Genomic DNA, 21024 nt, shown 5'->3' with positions numbered 1-21024 from the left:
TATCCAGGAATTACAACATGAGTGATACCTACCAACCACTTGTTTTTCAGAACTGTTTTGAACACTAATTTTTGAATCCTTTCTCTCATATTTTTTTTTATGGACTAAGGACATACCTTACTTATCACTTACTTAGGGTTAGTTTAGGTTTCAAGCTTCAAGGATCAACAGGCCAACCCAACAAGTTGATCTCAAGTTGTTTATATACATTCATGCAATGTTTTTCTCATCTTTAACATTCTTTTTCTCCTTTAAGCAGGAAATTCTTTGAGAATGTTAGTTGGAATATATAGAATAGAGTGTTATTCTATTTATGTTATGTTTTTTTGTAGTTAAGTAACCTGTTTAACCTTACATCTATTAATATGTCAGGTCATCACCTCCCTTCTCACCACACAAAAAGGACAGGTCAAGCAGTACACACCTACCACGGTGGAAACCTGGTTCACATTCCTTAAACCAGTTTACCAACTGGACCACTGGCAGTATAGAAGTCCAATACCCAGAGGAAACCTTACCTAGGGTTACAACCCTATGCAAGGAACAAAACTGGGAGGACTAGTTCCAATCAATCCTGTCTTTACCAGTGTAACTCACTGATGTCGAGGAAGACATTAAATTTAGAGGGGAAGAGTGTAACCCAGTGAAAACAGGGGTATCAGGATCTCTAGATCCCTGCTTCACAAATACAGCTAAACTGTGCACATACACATATGTATCACACTACAGCACAGCAACTATAGAGTTAACTTATCATTTCCAGTGCAGAGAAGCTCTAGTTTCTGAGTTGTGCAGCAGAGAACACCTCAGCAAAAGCTGGGAAGAAAGAGATTGCACATTAGAAAGAGCTGGAAGAACAAGACCTTTCTGTACAGGAGAGAATATACGTAACTGTAGAAACTCCTCTACCAGAGGGTCCAGAGATATCTGCAGAGGGAGGACACTGGAGCACAGAGACACCTCAGCCTCCATACATCAGGTACTGGAGTGACTGCCCCAGCCCCTAGAACTTGTCTTGGAATATAATTACTGTGGTTGGCGACTGAAGTGTTCATATTGTTAAGAATAAATCGTTCAATGAGACTGTGGAATATGTGCTGATCCATCTGGGCCTTATATCCAGTAACTACACACCCTCAGAATCCTAAAAGAACTTGCCGCTGCTAGCCGATTGTGGTCTGGCGTGTGTGGCTGTTACACGTAGATTTCCAGAGCCCAGAGATCAGGGTCCATCCTGCTATAAGTAGGAAACCAGAAAAAGGGATTGCATGGCCAGATCATTGTCAATGTGATGACCTGTGAGATCGGAAATCAAGTCTACAACTTTTGCCCAGAAAGACTGTATTATGGGACATTCCCTCCATATGTGGAGCAGCGTGCTGGGTGTCTGACTGCATCTCAAACATTTACGAGGGCACATCAGATAAATGCTGTGTAATTTGGAGGGAACCAAGTACCATCTGGACATAATCTTGAAACTGGTTTCCCTGGATATGCCAGAGACTGAGAGTTTGTGCCATAGTTCATGTGCTTTAGCCCACTCTTTAGATGAAAATGTTCTGTTTAATTCCCACTCCCATGCAGAAATGTAGGGTAGTGTAGGTTCAGCTATCTTGTGAAGGTAAATGTTGTGTATTGTAAAAATAGCATGCGGGACTCCCAAGGCTAAGAGGCACAGTATCTCAAAAGGCAACAAGTCTCTACAGATGTTAAGCCTGTTTGAATTGTAAATATTAGTCAGCTGTATGTATTCCTACTGATTCTGTGGAGCTTATATTTCTGAAGTTAACTTTTCTGAAGGGATCATCTCTGAGCAGGGAGGAAGGGTAAAGTCTCAACGTTTTAAAAATGCGAGGCAAGGATGTCCTAATGGATGCTAGGAACCCAGGGGTGCATCTTGGGGGGAAGTCAGGGTTATTTGTGTGGGCTCACATCCCATAGAGAGAGCTCCTTTTGTAAGTATCCTATTTTGCTGAGACGGAGGAGCTCTGGTCACAAGAGTGTTCTATCTCAAATGTGGCAGATACATGCTTGAGCTCTTCAAGGCAAAGCGCGTCTCTGAGCAAAGACTCATTGGGAGGAATTCATTAAGACTGGCGTTTAGTACTGTTTCCCCCGCAGCAGTCCTATGCTGATATTCACTAAGCTGCTCCAGCCTCTTAGTAAATATGGGTGCAAACTCTACCAGTTCCAATCTTTAGACCAAATCGGAACAGTCAAAATTTTTCAAGTGGAGACTATAATAAATGTGAGGAGCCGGGCCCGATGCGCCCATAGTGGTGTGCGGGTTGGATAAACTCTGGACCCAGCGGGGAGAGATTCATGCGGATTCTGTCGGAAAACTGTCAGAAAATAAATCTCTTCCATTGAATATCCAGTTATAAGAACTGTGCTTCGCCGTTGCAAGAGAAATAGTGCAAGAGTCAATCACTTCTGAGAGTAGGTGGTAAGTGAATATATAGTCTATTCTACTGTAGTAGTTGTGCACAGCAGAGAAAAAGGTGTAGTCCCTGCCCACTGGGTGATTGATCTGTATCAATTAAGGGAATGAGAGCCAGATTAAAATCACCACAGTCCTATGAATGTACATAGTTCATCTAACACTCGAACCATAAAGTAGGTCTTTCCCGTGTTTAGTGAATAAATGTTGGCAAAAGTAAAGAGGGAACCCTGTTTTTTGCAGTGTAGGAAAAAGTACCAGGCCTCTGTATCAGACTTTGTGGGTTAAGACCGTGCATGGTGTGTACTCCTGCCTATGGGATTAGCACTGTGGTATGCAATGGGATAAAAACGGTTGCTGCACAAATAAAATATTAGCTCTCTGTCTGTGGAATGAGAAAAGCACTTGGGATATTGGTATACATTAAGCCCCATAGCATGAAAGGATGTCATTTTAAGTGGTGTCATTATATTACTATTAATTCGATTTATAAAAAAATTACAAGGGGCACTGCATAAAATTAAAGTTTTTATTTGGTCCAAGTTCATGATCTGTCAGCAGTTCAAAAATGATAGAGATGAGACAGATCAGAGATGAGAGATGAAACATGATAGATATAAAATACAATGACACTCTCCAGTACTGCTATAACTCAGCTATAACACACACAAAGTTGACCCTTCTATACCTCCTTTCCCTGCTATAAAGATCCATGCTGCTAGCCGGCAGGAAGTGTCTGAGCTCGCCTTGTTATGCAAGGCGGGGAAGGCTGGAAACAGAGAGCACACTGCATTTTACAGACATGAGAAGCTATTCATGAGAAGAATCTGTCCTGTCGTACTATAGTCAGAATATTTACGGTCAGATCCCAACTAAAATTGTATACACCAGGACTGATAGAATCTGTGAAATTCTGTATGTTTGTTCATAACAGTGAAACAGTGAACAGCACATCACAGGTTGCAGCAAGTCTTCAATCCTTTATTTTTTAAAACAGTAGTTCAGTAGTAATCCAAGTACAAAACCAGAGGTGGTAATACAGAGATCTATATGTTTCGGCTAAACTCCATTCAGCCGTGTTTTTCTCATGTTTCTCATGTTTTGTTGAAAAATGGGAGTTTAAATAGCCTTCATGTGACCTATCACGGCTTCATTAACTCTGGAAAGTTAAAAAGCATTTAGCTGCTTCGGCCCGGCTTTTCAAAAGTGGGTTTTTCATTTTGTACAAGGCTCCCAAAGCCAGCATCTCGCTGAATAGGACCTGCTCCGAGCAATTCCAACTGGCAAGAGGCACGCACCAGGGGTGCCCGCTGTCACCGCTGCTTTTTGCACTGGCAGTTGAGCCACTGGTGCTGCTGATCCGGGGCGACTCGGTATATAAAGGTATCACATATAGGGCCCGTGAGGAAAGGCTGGGGCTCTATGCAGACGACCTCCTCCTCTTTCTGTCTGATCCCAAGAAGTCCCCCCACTCTCAGCTGCTAGTCAGGCACTAGAGAAGGTATCTACCTTTAAATATTTGGGGATTCACATATCTAGATCACCTACAGCGATGTTAGCCAAGAACATCTGGTCGTTGGTCGCTCATTTCAAATCTAAATTTGAAATCTGGTCCAAACTTCCCCTCTCAGTGGCAGGACGTATAAACCTCATCAAGATGGTAATGCAGCCGAAGTGCCTATATATGACCACTAATGTTTTTGTCCCTATCCCTAAATCCTTCTTCAAAGATATGGACTCCGTGTTAATCCCCTTCATCTGGGGGGCAGGTCAGTCCAAACTACGATTAGCCAGTTTACAGCGCCCAAAACCCCTGGCAGGGATGGGTTTGCCAGACATCTATTTATATTACCTGGCAGGACAACTAAACATTTGGGAACATGGGTGGGAAGTGAAACACTTCATTCACCAGACTCAAATTAGCGACCTGGAACTAGAACAGCTCTGGCACCTCCTTCACGCTCCATGTTGGACAGGTAAAAAGCTTTTACCGATACACAGAGTGGCCAGGCTAGCATGGCGGGAGGGTAGGCGTCTTACCAATTACAAGGATACTCCCCTGGAATCACCTCTATGCAACAACCCTAGCCTATCCTAATTCTCTCAAGAGATTGGCCCGGTATTCTGGAGCTCTTGTGGGTGGGGTACGCACAATATCTGATGTTATGCAGGACAATGTTTTTATGCCATTTGAGCAATTTTCCACCAAATACCAACTGCACAAACACGATCTATTCTGGTATTTTCAACTTAGACACTCCTTTAAGACTCAATTCCCAGCAGCCTCCAATCACATCTTCTCATCTTACCCTTTGATAGGTGTAGTAAGGTCCCAGGTTTGATATCCACAATCTACTCATACCTTATCCAAGCCAAAGCCAACGCTAATCAGAGCAAAGCACTAACAGATTGGAAGTCGCTGATTCCCACCTTAAACGAGGAGGACTTCGGGGACTTACTCGAGTCGCACCGTTTTGTTTCCCCATCCATTAATAACAAACTTATTCAGCTCTATATAATTCACTAATGCTGCCTCACTCCGATACGGTTGCATTAGATGGGCCGTATTCCTTCCCCCAGTTGCCACAGGTGTAGTCATGCACCTGCCTCTTTCTGGCATATGATCTGGGCATGCCCATTTCTGCATACCTTTTGGAAACAGGTAATTGACACCTTAACGGACATAGTTGAGACCCCGATTGCTCTATCCCCATCTATATGTTTATTTGGGCTCCTGGACGAGGAGCAATGGCCTCATCACACTAGAATTTTCCTCCAGGAGGCACTGTTTATGGCCCGAAGGCAGTGGCACCCAGCTGGATGGATCCTCGCCCTCCCAGATGTTCTTGTGGAAAACCCTACTTAACGGCATAATTCCATACGAGAAGATAGCGTTTCTGCATAGACAACGTCCTGAGAAATTCACTGAGGTGTAGGGGAAATGGTGCAATTCGCCCCTTACTATGTATTCCGCCTCCGCTAGGTCCTCCTCGCTTGACAACCTCGTTTGACCCATGCAGAGGGAATTAGCGATGCACATGTCGAATTATTGATATGATATGCAGTTCTGCATACTGTTTGTTGACTAAATCTTCATTCTAACTATCCATCACTTCAAATGATCTATGTAAGACTTGACAAATGAGTGTATACCAATATGTGTATTTGCTTGTTTTCTTTTTCTTTTCTGTGATTGTTCTTATTTAATATGTCCACTTCCGTACAAACTTGTATTCTTATGCCTTTATACACCAATGTGGAGTTTCCAAAGATGAGACTATTGTACTGAAAAAGAATGTCAGTGTATGATGGCTTGTTTTTATTATTCAATAAACGAGTTTTATAAATAAAGCATTTAGCTAGTCAACCCAACCCCACACTACATAAAATCTGAAACTATAAAATAAAAATATAAAAAAAAATACAGTAAAGGAACCTGTTATGTACATATATGTAGGACCAGTCTCATAAATAAGAAATTGCAACCCAATACATAGACAAAAAACTAAACACAAACACATAATACAGTTGGAATACATTAAATGAACAAACATAAACAAACAATGGTGTACAAATAGCAAGACAAATTCTACTGGTAGTATCTAGTACGTGCATATCCTTATAACAGGTAATCATATCCCAAAGACATTTCAGGCCTTCTGGACTTGTGGTGTTCAAAATGAACATCCAGAATGTCTATTTAAATTTTTTTTCTTAAAGTCACCAAATCTTTTAGGTTTAAGAACTTTCTCTATACCTATCCTTGAAAAAGTTTTTGTGTTTCCAGCATGCACTTCACGAATATGAGGTTGTATGTGTCACATTTGTGACCACGTTGTGTCCTGTGCTTTGAATTCTGACACTAAGAAAACCGCCTTGTTACAGCCAAAACTATAAGTGAACTATAAGCCGGTGCCGATGCGCCACAATCGGATCGCATGGCCAAAAACCCAGGCAATACAGGGAAAATCGGCGCAAATCAGGCCAGGAAACCGTGAATCGGGCCCTTAGTAAATGACCCCCATTATACGTGCTGTCTGCACTGTTCCAGACAGGACTAATCAACCTGAGCTGGATCTCTCATGCACAGCAGCTGGGGGATGGTGCAGCGATTGATTACTTCTGCCTGTAAGTGATTACACCAGTCTCCTGAGCAGTGTAAGAGGAGAAGCGCTGTGCCAGGCAAAGACGACAGAGACTCATTATCCTGAATTTTATAATTGTTTTTTCAGCAAAACCACTCAGCTCAGAGATTTCTGCATCAGTGTAGCTAAAGCATTCTCAAAGTATGTTTTGTTCATATTGCATGAAATCAAATAGTAGATTTTGTTTAAGGTTCAAGGCATATGAATTGTAGTACTCCATTATATTGAGGGTTTCATCCCCCTTGCACACTGACAGCAGGTCGTCTATATAGCACCCTATCCATTTAAAGGAATCAATATACGGATTGTCCCGTGAATATACGAAAACTTCATCCCACTGTATCATGAAAAAATCTGCAAGTCAGTGGGAAAGTTTAGCTCCCATAAGGGCTGCCCTCACCTGCAAATGGTCATCTAAAATAAAATAAAAAAATATTCTTTAACGAAACATGCGTTGCCATAATCAAAAATTCTTTAAGTGGTACTGTAAACATGCTGTGGGTTGGGCGGTGCCAAAAAATGTAAGGTCCATGATCTGGGTTTTTGGTGGAAAAGGAAGCACCCTAGTTGTCACTTACTGGAGCTGACTCACATGAGAGTATTCTGAGAGATAAAACATTTCTTTGATCTATAAAGCTGGAAAAGACACTATTATCCTAATGTAAATTAATCATATATGAAAGTGCTTCATTACCACTAGTGTCAAAAGCAGGCACATGATCACTTATCCCTAGAAAATGTTTCTTAACAGAAATATTTCTACAGGGGGAGATTTATCAGGGGTGTAAAACTGTTCAAGTTGCCCTTGGAAATCAATCAGATCTCTGCTTTAATTTTGTAAACAGCGGTGGCTTCGCCTAGTTATTTGCGTGACACAAAACATTTGCTTAAACCATGAACAGCATTTTTACATTTTTTTGGCCAGGCTCCTCCACACCCACAGCACAATTAGAAAACCACTTAAAGAATTTTTGATGATGGTAACAGATTTTTTGGATTGTCACGGAAAGGGGCAGGGCCTTCCAGAAAAAGCAGGAAGTAAAGGAGCTGCCATGTGTGACTATAAGTGGAGAACAGAAACCTCACAGGAGCAGTGTTATTCATGTGTATGGAGGTGAGGTCCTGACTGGAAAGAATAATATAATGATTGCTTAGTATCAGGGGAACTCAACTGGAACAAGATTTGTATGTTTTGTGGGACTGCATGGCTGGTGTGGCTGGTTTGGCTGAGGTGTATGTTTCATGGGACTGCATAGCATGTATGGCTGATGTGGCTGAGGTGTATGTTACATGGGACTGCATGGCTGTTGTGGCTGAGGTACATGTTACATGGGATTGCAAGGCTGGTGTGGCTTAGGGTATGTTACATGGGATTGTGTGAATGGTGGGGGACTGAAGTGTATATACACTCACCGGCCACTTTATTAGGTACACCATGCTAGTAATGGGTTGGACCCCCTTTTGCCTTCAAAACTGCCTCAATTCTTAGTGGCATAGATTCAACAAGATGCTGGAAGCATTCCTCAGAGATTTTGGTCCATATTGACATGATGGCATCACACAGTTGCCGCAGATTTGTCGGCTGCACATCCATGATGCGAATCTCCCGTTCCATCACATCCCAAAGATGCTCTATTGGATTGAGATCTGGTGACTGTGGAGGCCATTTGAGTACAGTGAGCTCATTGTCATGTTCAAGAAACCACTCTGAGATGGTTCCAGCTTTATGACATGGCGCATTATCCTGCTGAAAGTAGCCATCAGATGTTGGGTACATTGTGGTCATAAAGGGATGGACATGGTCAGTAACAATACTCAGGTAGGCTGTGGCGTTGCAACGATGCTCAATTGGTACCAAGGGGCCCAAAGAGTGCCAAGAAAATATTCCCCACACCATGACACCACCACCACCAGCCTGAACCGTTGATGGATCCATGCTTTCATGTTGTTGACGCCAAATTCTGACCCTACCATCCGAATGTCGCAGCAGAAATCAAGACTCATCAGACCAGGCAAATTGTAGCCTCAGTTTCCTGTTCTTAGCTGAAAGGAGTGGCACCCGGTGTGGTCTTCTGCTGCTGTAGCCCATCTGCCTCAAAGTTTGACGTACTGTGCGTTCAGAGATGCTCTTCTGCCTACCTTGGTTGTAACGGGTGGCGATTTGAGTCACTGTTGCCTTTCTATCAGCTCAAACCAGTCTGCCCATTCTCCTCTGACCTCTGGCATCAACAAGGCATTTCCGCCCACAGAACTGCCACTCACTGGATGTTTTTTCTTTTTCGGACCATTCTCTGTAAACCCTAGAGATGGTTGTGCGTGAAAATCCAAGTAGATCAGCAGTTTCTGAAATACTCAGACCAGCCCTTCTGGCACCAACAACCATGCCACGTTCAAAGGAAATCAAATCACCTTTCTTCCCCATACTGATGCTCGGTTTGAACTGCAGGAGATTGTCTTGACCATGTCTACATGCCTAAATGCACTGAGTTGCCGCCATGTGATTGGCTGATTAGAAATTAAGTGTTAACGACCAGTTGGACAGGTGTACCTAATAAAGTGGCAGGTGAGTGTAGATGTATTACTGAGGGGATGGCGGCTGTATATACATGTAATATTGGTGGGTGTCTGGCTATATGTAGATGTATTACTGAGGGCGAGGAAGCTGTTTGTGGACGTATTACTGGGGGCGAGGAAGCTGTATGTGGACGTATTACTGGGGGCAAGGCGGCTGTATGTAGATGTATTACTGACGGGTTGGTGGCTGTATGCAGATGTATTACTGAGGGGTTGGCGGCTGTATGCGGATCTATTACTGGGGTAGAGGCGACTGTATGTAGATGTTTTACTGGGGGCGAGGCGGCAGTATGCGGATGTATTACTGGGGTAGAGGCGACTGTATGTGGATGTATTACTGGGGGCGAGGCGGCAGTATGCGGATGTATCACTGGGGTAGAGGCGGCTGTATGTGGATGTATTACTGGGGGCGATGCGGATGTATTACTGAGGGTTTGTCGGCTGTATGCGGATGTATTACTGAGGGTTTGTCGGCTGTATGCTGATGTATTATTGGGGTGTTGGCAGCTGTATGCGGATGTATTACTGGGGGGTTGGCGGCTGTATGGGGACGTATTACTGGGGGCTAGGCGGCTGTATGTAGATGTATTACTGGGGGGTTGGTGGCTGTATGCAGATGTATTACTGGGGGGTTGGCGGCTGTATGCGGATCTATTACTGGGGTAGAGGCGACTGTATGTGGATGTATTACCGGGGGCGAGGCGGCAGTATGCGGATGTATTACTGGGGTAGAGGCGGCTGTATGTGGATGTATTACTGGGGGCGATGCGGATGTATTACTGAGGGTTTGTTGGCTGTATGCGGATGTATTACTGAGGGTTTGTCGGCTGTATGCTGATGTATTATTGGGGTGTTGGCAGCTGTATGCGGATGTATTACTGGGGGGTTGGCGGCTGTATGGGGACGTATTACTGGGGGCAAGGCGGCTGTATGTAGATGTATTTCTGGGGGGTTGGTGGCTGTATGCAGATGTATTACTGGGGGGTTGGCGGCTGTATGCGGATGTATTACTGGGGTAGAGGCGGCTGTATGTGGATGTATTACTGGGGGTGAGGCGGCAGTATGTGGATGTATTACTGGGGGTGAGGCGACTTTATGCGGATGTATTACTGAGGGTTTGTCGGCTGTATGCGGATGTATTACTGGGGTGTTGGCGGCTGTATGCTGATGTATTATTGGGGGGTTGGCGGCTTCATGCGGATGTATTACTGGGGATGAGGCGGGTGTATGCGGATGTATTACTGGGTGTGGGGCCGCTGTATGCGGATGTATTACTGGGGGGTTGGCGGCTGTATGGGGATGTATTACTGGGGGGTTGGCGGATGTATTACTGGGGGTTGGCGGCTGTATGTGGATGTACTACTGGGGGGTTGGTGGCTGTATGCGAATGTATTACTGGGGGTGAGGTGGCTGTATGCGGATGTATTACTGGGGGCTGTATGCGGATGTATTACTGGGGGTGAGGCAGCTGTATGGGGATGTTTTACTGGGGGGGTTGGCGGATGTATTACTGGGGGGTTGGCGGCTGTATGCTGATGTATTACTGGGGGCAGCCACCAACCTTAATCCGGCCCTGCATGCGTATCTGGATGAGGGCTTTTTATACTCCCGTTTTTGAACAGCTGACAGTGAGTAAGGCACTGCTGAATTAACCTTAGCTGAAACGCGTAGATCTCTGTATTACCACCTCTGGTTTTGTACCTCGATTACTACTGGACTACTATTGTAAAGAATAAAGGATTGAAGACTTGTTGCAACCTGTAATGTGCTGGACTCTTTTTTCTAATGCATTCTCAAATTCACTGAATTGAACAAAAATACAGGATTTCAGAGATATAATTCATACCTTTCTCTATCAGTCCTGGTGTATACGATTTTGGATGCCCTGGGATCCGACTGTAAATATTCTGACTATGGTTGGGCAGGGCAGATTCTTCTCATAAATAGCTTCCCTTGTCTGCACGATGCAGTGTCCTCTCTGTTTTCAGACCCCCCCCCTGCATTACAAGGCGAGCTCAGACACAGGCACTTCCTCCTGGCAAGCAACATCATGCACAGACTACAGATAAGAACTTTATAGCAGGGTAAGGTATAGCAGGGCTGGCTCTGTGTGTGTTATAGCTGAGATATAGCAGTTCTGGAGAGTGTCATTGTATTTTTTATCCATCTCATGGATCTCATCCTTTCTCATCTCTGATCTGTCTCATCTCTCTTTTTCTATGTGTCAGATACTATTGAATATTCATAAGTTAAATGAAAATGTAGATAAACCTGTGCCCCAATGATCTAAGCACATTGTTATCACACAGCATTTTTCAACACAGAGGAATCATGAAGTGTCTGCTCAGAGATTCCCTGTCCATGCTCTGGAATTTTATACTGACCATCAATAAAGTAAGGGCGTTAAAAATGATCTTTAGTGTGTAAACATAACTAGGGGATTAAAATATGAGAACTTTCATGAGAAAACCCCTTTAAGTTGTATAACACATAATTGTATTTTGCACTATTTTCCACAGTACAGTTTAGCCCCATTTAGGCCTCAAGCCTGAATTGAATTAAGCTACAATGCCAATTCACAATACAGCTAAGCTCTAGCTTTCAATCATTCTAGTCCACAAACTAGTTTAGTTCTTTTAAGGGATCATGCAATTTCCCCAAATAAAAATGCACATACTTATGATAAGAGCACTTAGAGGTGTACTAGGCAAATGTCCAGCATTACTGTGTATTGCACTTGATATTTGTCAAAAACAAACAGTACTATTGCAAAATCATAATTCTCTATACTTATGGTATGCAACTATGACAACCTAAGAGCAACGTGATTACATAATTCTGGTTGGACTAGTGATTTGCCTCCTATCACACTGCATTAAATTACGTTATAGATTTTTATGTTACAGATTTGGTAAGATCTCAGCTTGCTGTAAGACTTTCATTGCTTACATTAGGGCTAGAAAAAATGTGCTGATCCAAGGACAGATTATCGTCCACTATTATAAAGAGGAGTTGATACAGAAAGTAAATTGGGTAATTGTTAACCCCTTCAAGATAAGCCAGTTTGTGCATTAAGACTCAGCTGAGTATACTGATGTACCCAATTTATTTTGAGACACGTTGGGGCAAATTTACTTACCTGTTCCTGTTGCGATCCCCGATTCGGACAGTCTGACGAGGATGAAGTCTGGCACGATTCATGAAGATCGTGCGCATCCGTCGCTTCCGCGCCGAGGTCAGCCATAGTTCACCTTCTTCTTCTCGGTGCTTATAAGTGCGTGTCTTGCTAAACAATTGTAAATGTTAAATCTTGCACGTCGCCCGAATCCGTCGGATTGTCCGACGGCCCGCCCCCGATTTCTGTCGCATGCAAGCCGGCGCCGATGCACCAAAATCCGATTGCGTGCGACACAATCCCCTGCGCGAAGCGGCGCAAAATGGAAATCGTTGGGAAACTCAACAAAAATGCACTCCACTGCCCTTAGTAAATGAGCTGGCTTGCTTGCGACACAAATCGGGGGGCCTGGACGTCAGATAACCAGACTGCTTCTGACAAACCACGGAATTTAAAAAGCAAATTGTGTCGCAAAATTAGCACTCACATGCACCGGGAAGAAGAAGGTGAACTCCGGCGGACCTCACCGGGGGAAGTGACAGATGCAGGAAATTGGATGCACGATCTTAGTGAATCGTCGCAGACCCGAATCTTCGACGGACAACTCACGGCGGGGATCGTGACGGGACCGGGTAAGTAAATGTGCCCCTTTGTAGTTTATGATAGTGGTACATTTTTGCTGATAATCATGTATTTTGGGTGAAACATTTAGAAATTTAGTGAACATTTGGAAAAAATAACTTTTAAACATTAGACAGATAGTCATACAACTGAATTTTTTAAATAGAAACATTTTGCCATATGTCGTCTTTTTCTTTCCATGATTTTTCAAACATCAGGTTACTTTTTATTGATATTAGAATGCTTATAGTTTGAACTGCAAGTTCTCTGATTTTTAAGAAATTAAGGCACTCTGAGGGACCTATGTACTATAAACCCCCATAATTTACCCCATTATATAAAGTGAACAATTGTTAACCCTTTAAAGGAAACCTACCATTTAGAATGGTAGAATGGTAGGGGTAAGCTGTAAGCTGTAAGTACCGAGGACCAGCTCAGGGTGAGCTGGTGCCGGTACTTACTTTCGTTAGTGTTATAAACCGCGGTATCGCGGTTTTAACACTTTTTAAACTTTAGAGCAGAAGGAGCTTCGACCGTGCGCGCGCAGCATCTCCGCTATTTCCTATGGAGGCGCGCGCCGAAGCGTCTTCTGCTCTAAAGTTTATAAAGTGTTAAAACTGCGATACCGCGGTTTATAACACTAACGAAAGTAAGTACCGGCACCAGCTCACCCTGAGCTGGTGCTCGGTACTTACAGCTTACCCCTACCATTCTAAGTGGTAGGTTTCCTTTAAGTGTTTTGCAGGAATCAAATAAAAATGGAGTTAAAATTTACATTTTTAGAAGAATATTCTCTTTTAGCCCTAAAATGTAAATTTTCAGAGGGTGTTTGAGTTAACAATACAATCCAAAATTATTGTGTAGTCTCTCCCAAGTACGACAGTATCACGTATGTGGAAATCAACTGCTGTTTGGAAGCACGCCAGTTTTGCGGTTTTGGCGGCTCGATGTAGCTACAGATGTAGTTGGCATTTCATCCCCGAGGTGCTCGCCCAAATGTAATACATTGTTAATGATAAAAAGTAAAGTTAAATTTTTAATTGTAAAATATATATATATATATATATATATATATGTAAATATATTGTGCATAGTTAATCCCACTGTGGACTAACACCAAAACAATCAAACCGCAATACCCGGTATGTGGTAGTAATATACATTTGGAGGACACGGCAATAGCATGCAACATTTGCAAACGCTTTGAGAGACCAGTACATTAAAGCTTCTGTAAACTGACCCCATTTTGGAAACTACATCACTCAAGAAATGTATCCAAAGGTTCATTAAGCATTTTAACCACATGGTAGTGGTGACCTAAAGAAAATGAGAACATACGGTGCACTGTAAAAATTGCAATTTTTTTCTTAAATATATAATTATAACCTACATATAATTATATGGGTTGTCTACATTCAGGGTTGTCTACATTTAGGACACACATCTGGGCTCAGAACAGAAGGACCAAAATGTAGCTTTTGGAGCTCTGTTTGCATTTCTGTGTTAGCAATCCACTTGAGCACACAGCAGGGTTCAGTAGGGATGATGTGGCATGCAGCTTTATGTATAAGCTGTGCAGAGTACATCAGTGTAAATTATAAAAATGTATTTTCTAATAAATAGGGAAAAAAAACTAAATTTATATGTCAGGCTTTTCAGGGGGATGGTTCAAAGTGATATATGGTGTCCTTCCATATATCCCTTTTGAAACACCTTTTTGCCCCTTTATTGAGTCTTTCCCTTATTAGCCATTTGGAGAAATTATCCTGGAAAGTGTTGCCCTGGCAAGGCTGGATTAAGGGTGGTGGAGGCCCCTGGGCACAAACTGGTGGGGGCCCTCCCCACAATTTTTTTTATTAAAGTAAATGTTGCTAGTAATAAATATATACACTCATATTACCCCAGTAATACATGTATATATACACATCACCCCCAGTAATAAATATATATCAAGACACCCTGTAGTAAAAATATCCAGCCCACCTAATACCTATATTCAGCCCCTGTAATAACTATATACATCCCCCATTTATACATATGTCAAGCCCCCCTATAATAATGATATACAGTCCCATTATAATAACTATATACAGCCCTTTGTAATAACTATATACAGACCCCTGCAATGACTACATACAGACCCTTTTAATAACTTTATACAGCCCCCTGCAATAACTATATACAGTCCCCCTATAATAACTATATACAGCCCGTAATAATACCTATATACAGCCCTAGGTATAATAATAAAATTATACTCACCTTCCCCCAAAGCGTGCCAACCTCCTCCTCTTCCCTCGTGGTGTCAGCGAACTGTGTGCGCTCTGATGGTCTATGGCAGAGCAGGGAACTTATTGCTCTCTTGATCTGCTATAGACTGACCCGTACATAATGTGGGTGATTCAGGCATCCATGCCACCGCCCCAGGAGCCCACCCTATAAACCGGCTCTTTGCCCTGGTACAATTTGTGTTGCCTCAGTTCCAGAGGTACCGGCACTCCCCCAAAGTCCTCCGCTTTTTATATACTCAATGTGTTGGTGTACCCTGATGCACTCTCCTATAGCTTATATATCTTCACACCATACCTTGCCATTTTACTTGCAAGGTACTGTCTTTAAAATGTACCAGGCACTCGTCTATAGACACATGCTTCACAGGGGTATAGGCGTTCACAAATTGGCACTAAAATTGGTTAGGATGGGTCTGATCTTAACTGAGGTCATCTCTGGGTGGAAACTTAAAGGAAACCTACCATGAGGAATCTATCATAAGAAGTAGATCTGATTGTAGATTCCTCCCTGCAAGCCTCTGCCCTAATCTGTAGTTTAATAATCCTGGAACATAACCTAACATGTTAAAAACTTTATTTTAGTAATATGTATATTAACTACAGAGGTAACTCCGAGTCTAGCCTGGCCGGCCACTAGGAACTAAGGCTACACCACACCCCAGTACCCACTGCTATTAATTTACATATTACTAAAAAAAGTTTTTAAGAAGCTAGGTTAGGTTCCAGGATTATTATATTTCAGATTAGAGCAGAGGCAGGCAGGAGGAATCTACCATCAGGTCTACTTCTGATGGTAGAATCCTTATGGAAGCGCATCCTTTTCATGGCCATGCAGAACACCAGGGGTGTGGTATAAAATAGTCCAATAGTGTTCATTACCACTCCCATAACCAGTACTATGACCCAATATTTTTCCATCTCTACTGTAGTGACAGGAGTCCATTTGTTGGGTTGCACATGGAAAGTAGTGTGGTTTTGGGCAATGAATTGTGCAGTACATACATTTGCTTGGGATACCATCAAACTAATTATGTCATCATTCAAATAAAACTTTAAACAATCCTCTGGTCTAAAACATGTCATGTCAAGCTGTGTCCCAGGGTCACCCATGAGGGGTCAGAAATCTCGGGTACTTCAGAAGATGTCCAAGGTACTTCGGCAAGAAGCCACAGGTAACCAGGTACTTCTTCCTCAGAAATCCTAGGAAGCTTTATCGAGGGTTGTTGTCACAGGCGAGGGAAGAAAGGAACAGAAGGGTTCAGGGTCTCTTTCGGAAGAGTCTTGAAGGAGTCTGTGGACCCTCTGGACCACCGTGGAGGTTGTCACTAGCCGCTACCTGGGACCGGAGTCTAAGTGGCACCTGGTCTTCACCAGAGCCCGCCGCAAAGCGGGATGGTCTTGTTGCTGTGGGGTGCCAACAGTCCGTGCCCGGGATGCCAGCAGGAGTACGGCGCAGGAAGGAACCCTGGAACTTCACAGCAGGAACTCGGAGGAAGGCTGGAAACATAGGAACACGGAGGAACGCTGGAGACACAGGAGTCTAGGAACACTGGAGACATAGGAGCGTAGGAATGCTGAAGGCATAGGAACGTAGGAATGCTAGAGGTACAAGAGCTTAGGAACTCTGGAGGCACAGGAGTGTAGGAACGCTGGAGGTACAGGGTCGTAGGAACGCTGGAGGCACAAGATCGTAGAAACGCTGGAGGCACAGGAGCGTAGGAATGCTGAAGAATGGCTTTCTCTTCAACAGGAACAGCTTTGGGAAGCTTGGTAAGAAAACCATGGAAGCTCCATGGAGAAAATCCAGCGAGGCGGGAAGGGAGGTGCCGGATTATAAAGCAGAGCCGGATTAACCAGCGCCGATAGCGAAGACGCTGGCCCTTTATATCCTGAAGAGCGGGCGTGGATGCCCTTGGAGCGGGGATGCGCACGACCTAGTCGGACAGGAAGCAGGCTCGGGGAGAGGTAAGTCCAGGCCAGGGGATGCCGCGCCACACAGGAAGGCATGGGGCATCAAGGCGGCATCCGTGACAGTTCTTTACTAGTCACTAGTGTATGATGATGATGGAAGATCCCCATTATCTGTTTCTGAGGCAATTATATTATAAATCTACAGGCCATATTGGCGAATGTGCAGCAGCAACTGTAGATACATTACGGACAAGCCATTTGCAGAAAACACTGTAAATATTTAATAAATGGGTTCACATAGACATGCGTGGGATGTGCAGCAACAACTGTAGACATATTACAAATGGGCTTACTTGGACGTGTGCCCAATGTGCAGAAACAACTGTAGATATATAATAAATGGGTACACATAGATGTGTGCCCGATGTGCAGCAACAGCTGTAGATTTCTAATAAATGGGTACACTGAGACATGCGCTCAATGTGCAAAAATAACTGTAGATATATTAAGAATGGGGAAACTTAGACTTGCATCTGATGTGCAGCATAAACTGTAGATATATTATATATATATATATATATATATATATATATATTATATTTACATAATAAATGGGTACACTGAGACATGCGTCAAGAACTGTAGATTTATTAATGAATGGGCAAGCTTAGACTTGAGTCTGTAATGCAACAATCATAGATATATTACGGATGGTCACAGTAAGATGTGCAACCGATTTGAAGTTACATCCGTTGATAAATTACAGACAGGCACATTTTGATGTGCATCCGATGTTCAGAAACAACTGTATATATATTACAGATGTGCACATACATGCGGCTGATGTGCAGCAAAATCTATATATATATTATGGATGGACAAACCGACTTGCGTCTGATGTACAGCAACAACTGTATATATATTACAGATGGGCAAACTTAGACATGCATCTGATGTGCAGCAAGAACTGTAGATATATAACAGACGGCCAACAAATATTGGAACATTTTGTGTACATGAAACCATAATGTAAGTCCATCAGTATTTATCACAAAAGTCACAGAATTTGACAGAGAAATGTATGGCATGTTCCACTGGATCTCCTATTATGGAAGTATTTTTTCTTAGATGTAATGCACTTCATAGTACTATATGTACCTACATTCCCATAATAAACAACTGTAGAGACTTTTGAGTGTGCCATAGAGAGCTGCATTCATTTACATCTTTGGGGTTCACCTATAGTCCCTTGTAAAAGCAGATCACACACAATTTATACAAAATCTATGAGAGACACACACCACTGCTAATTCCCTAGGCGCTGCACAACACTTACCTAAACAGAGCATCTGTCCTCCATGAGATGAAGAAAAGAAATACAAATATCTGAATCTTCATTGTGCTTCTGGTTGTACAGCGCATACAAATTACTTTTCACCCTTCTCAGCTAGCTTCCTCTTTAGTAGTTTGCACATATAACTTTTGACATTTTGTAGAGTGTTTGCTGAGGGTTTGTCCATACCAGTGGGCAGTTCCCCGGGGTGTTACAGAATTGGTCCTCACATTTGTCACTCTGTGGTCCAGATGATAATTGTTAGAAAGTGCACATGACAAATCATGAGATAAGGCTGTAAACGGTCAACAAGCTCAAAAGCGGAAATGGAAGTGGGTTGTTTCTTATTAAACATTAAATTAGCAACTTTATTTTTTTAATTTATTTTATGTAAAAAGTTAAAATGTAAAAATGCAACTATAATGCAACTGTAGCAACAGTAGACAAACTTGGTTTTGGTGGAGCCTAAAGCACTAGTGGAATATAAAGGGAGAACATTTATAAAGAACAGACTTTTGATTAAAACTCCAGTAATGGTTTTACAAACAGTTTTGAAAACCTAAATACTGTATATACTGGAGTATAAAATATGCATAAGTATAAAATGTGCTGAAAACCCCTAACTAGGCTTATACTTATACACAAAAAGTGTACTCACCTTCTGACGCCTCCTCAACGTCAGTGAGCAGCTGATGTCATGGTGCCTGCGACGGACCGTGCGGGGACACAGAGCCGATGCCGGAGCCATGACGGATAGAAGAAGACCTGCTGGAAGGGCGTTTTTTTACTACAGGCATTATATTGGGGCAGGGGTTGGCAGGCTATATACTAGGGTGGGTTTGGCAGGCTATATATTACAGGGGCTGGCAGGATATATATTACAGGAGGCTGGCATGCTATATACTACAGTGCCTGGCAGGCAATATACTACAGGGGGCTGACCAGCTATATACTACAGGGGGCTGGCAGGCTATATTCTACAGGGGGCTGGCAGGCTATATTCTACAGGGAGCTGGCAGGCTATATACTACAAGGGGCTGGCAGGCTATATACTACAGGGGTCTGGCAGGCTATATACTATAGGGGTCTGGCAGGCTATATTCTACAGGGAGTGGGCAGGCTATATACTAGAGGTGGCTGGCAGGCTATATACTAAAGGGGGCTGGCAGGCTATATACTAAAGGGGGCTGGCAGGCTATATACTATAGGGGCTGGCAGGCTATATACTACAGGGGCTGGCAGGCTATATACTGCAGGGGTTTGGAAGGCTATATACTACAGGGGACTGGCAAGCTATATACTGCAGGGGATGGCAGGCTATATACTACAGGATCTGGCAGGCTATATACTAGAGGGGCTGGCAGGCCATATACTACAGGGGCTGGCAGGCTATATACTATAGGGACTGGCAGGCTATATACTACAGGGGTCTGGCAGGCTATATACTATAGGGGTCTGGCAGGCTATATTCTACAAGGAGTGGGCAGGCTATATACTAGAGGTGGCTGGCAGGCTATATACTAAAGGGGGCTGGCAGGCTATATACTAAAGGGGGCTGGCAGGCTATATACTATAGGGGCTGGCAGGCTATATACTACAGGGGCTGGCAGGCTATATACTGCAGGGGTTTGGAAGGCTATATACTACAGGGGACTGGCAAGCTATATACTGCAGGGGATGGCAGGCTATATACTACAGGATCTGGCAGGCTATATACTATAGGGGCTGGCAGGCCATATACTACAGGGGCTGGCAGGCTATATACTATAGGGACTGGCAGGCTATATACTACAGGGGCTGGCAGGCTATATACTATAGGGACTGGCAGGCTATATACTACAGGGGCTGGCAGGCTATATACTACAGGGGTTTGGCAGGCTATATACTACAGGGGGCTGGCAAGCTATATACTACAGGGGCTGGCAAACTATATACTGCAGGGGCTGGCAGGCTATATACTACAGGGTGTGGCAGGCTATATACTAGAGGGGCTGGCAGGCCATATACTACAGGAAAATAGAGAAAAAAGTTAGCCGCTCACCTGCATCCGTGTCCGTGCTCGGGAGTACGTCCGGACCTTGACGTGTACGTAAGTGAGGAGAAATGTTGATCACTCCGGCACCAAAGACTTCTTAAAAAGTTGCAAATTTTATTCGTCAAAAAATTCAAATCCATAAAAATTGTTTGCAGACATCCATTATGGATTTGAATTTTTTGACGAATAAAATTTGCAACTTTTTAAGAAGTCTTTGGTGCCGGAGTGATCAACATTTCTCCTCATATACTACAGGGGCTGGCAGGCTATATACTACAGGGTGCTGGCGAGCAATATACTACAGGAGGCTGCAGGCTATATACTACAGGGGCTGGCAGGCCATATACTAGAAGGACAGGCAGGCTATATACTACAGGAGGCTGGTAATATACTACAGGAGGCTGGCAGGCCATATACTAGAGGGGCTGACCGGCAATATACTACAGGGGTCTGGCTGGCAATATACAACAGGGGCTGGCAAGCTATATACTGGGGGCTTGCTGGCTATATACTGGGGCTTGGTTTATACTCGAGGCTTATACTTGGGTCGTCTTATACT

At 43.4% G+C, this 21024-nt stretch overlaps 1 protein-coding gene across 1 annotated transcript in view; it reads right to left on the bottom strand.

The window, feature by feature from the left end:
• LOC140063976 (cathepsin D-like) overlaps positions 1 to 18590 on the bottom strand; it is a 61902-nt gene extending 43312 nt beyond the window's left edge. Inside the window, exon 1 of the mRNA XM_072110322.1 lies at positions 18434 to 18590. Within this exon, the coding sequence (XP_071966423.1) occupies positions 18434 to 18519 (86 nt within the window). The 5' untranslated portion in view covers positions 18520 to 18590. The remainder of the gene's footprint in view (positions 1 to 18433) is intronic.
• Positions 18591 to 21024: the final 2434 nt, after the last annotated feature.

This window comes from Engystomops pustulosus, chromosome 6, assembly GCF_040894005.1.
Source record: "Engystomops pustulosus chromosome 6, aEngPut4.maternal, whole genome shotgun sequence".
NCBI lineage: Eukaryota > Metazoa > Chordata > Amphibia > Anura > Leptodactylidae > Engystomops > Engystomops pustulosus.
This window is presented reverse-complemented; position numbering and strand designations above follow the sequence as displayed.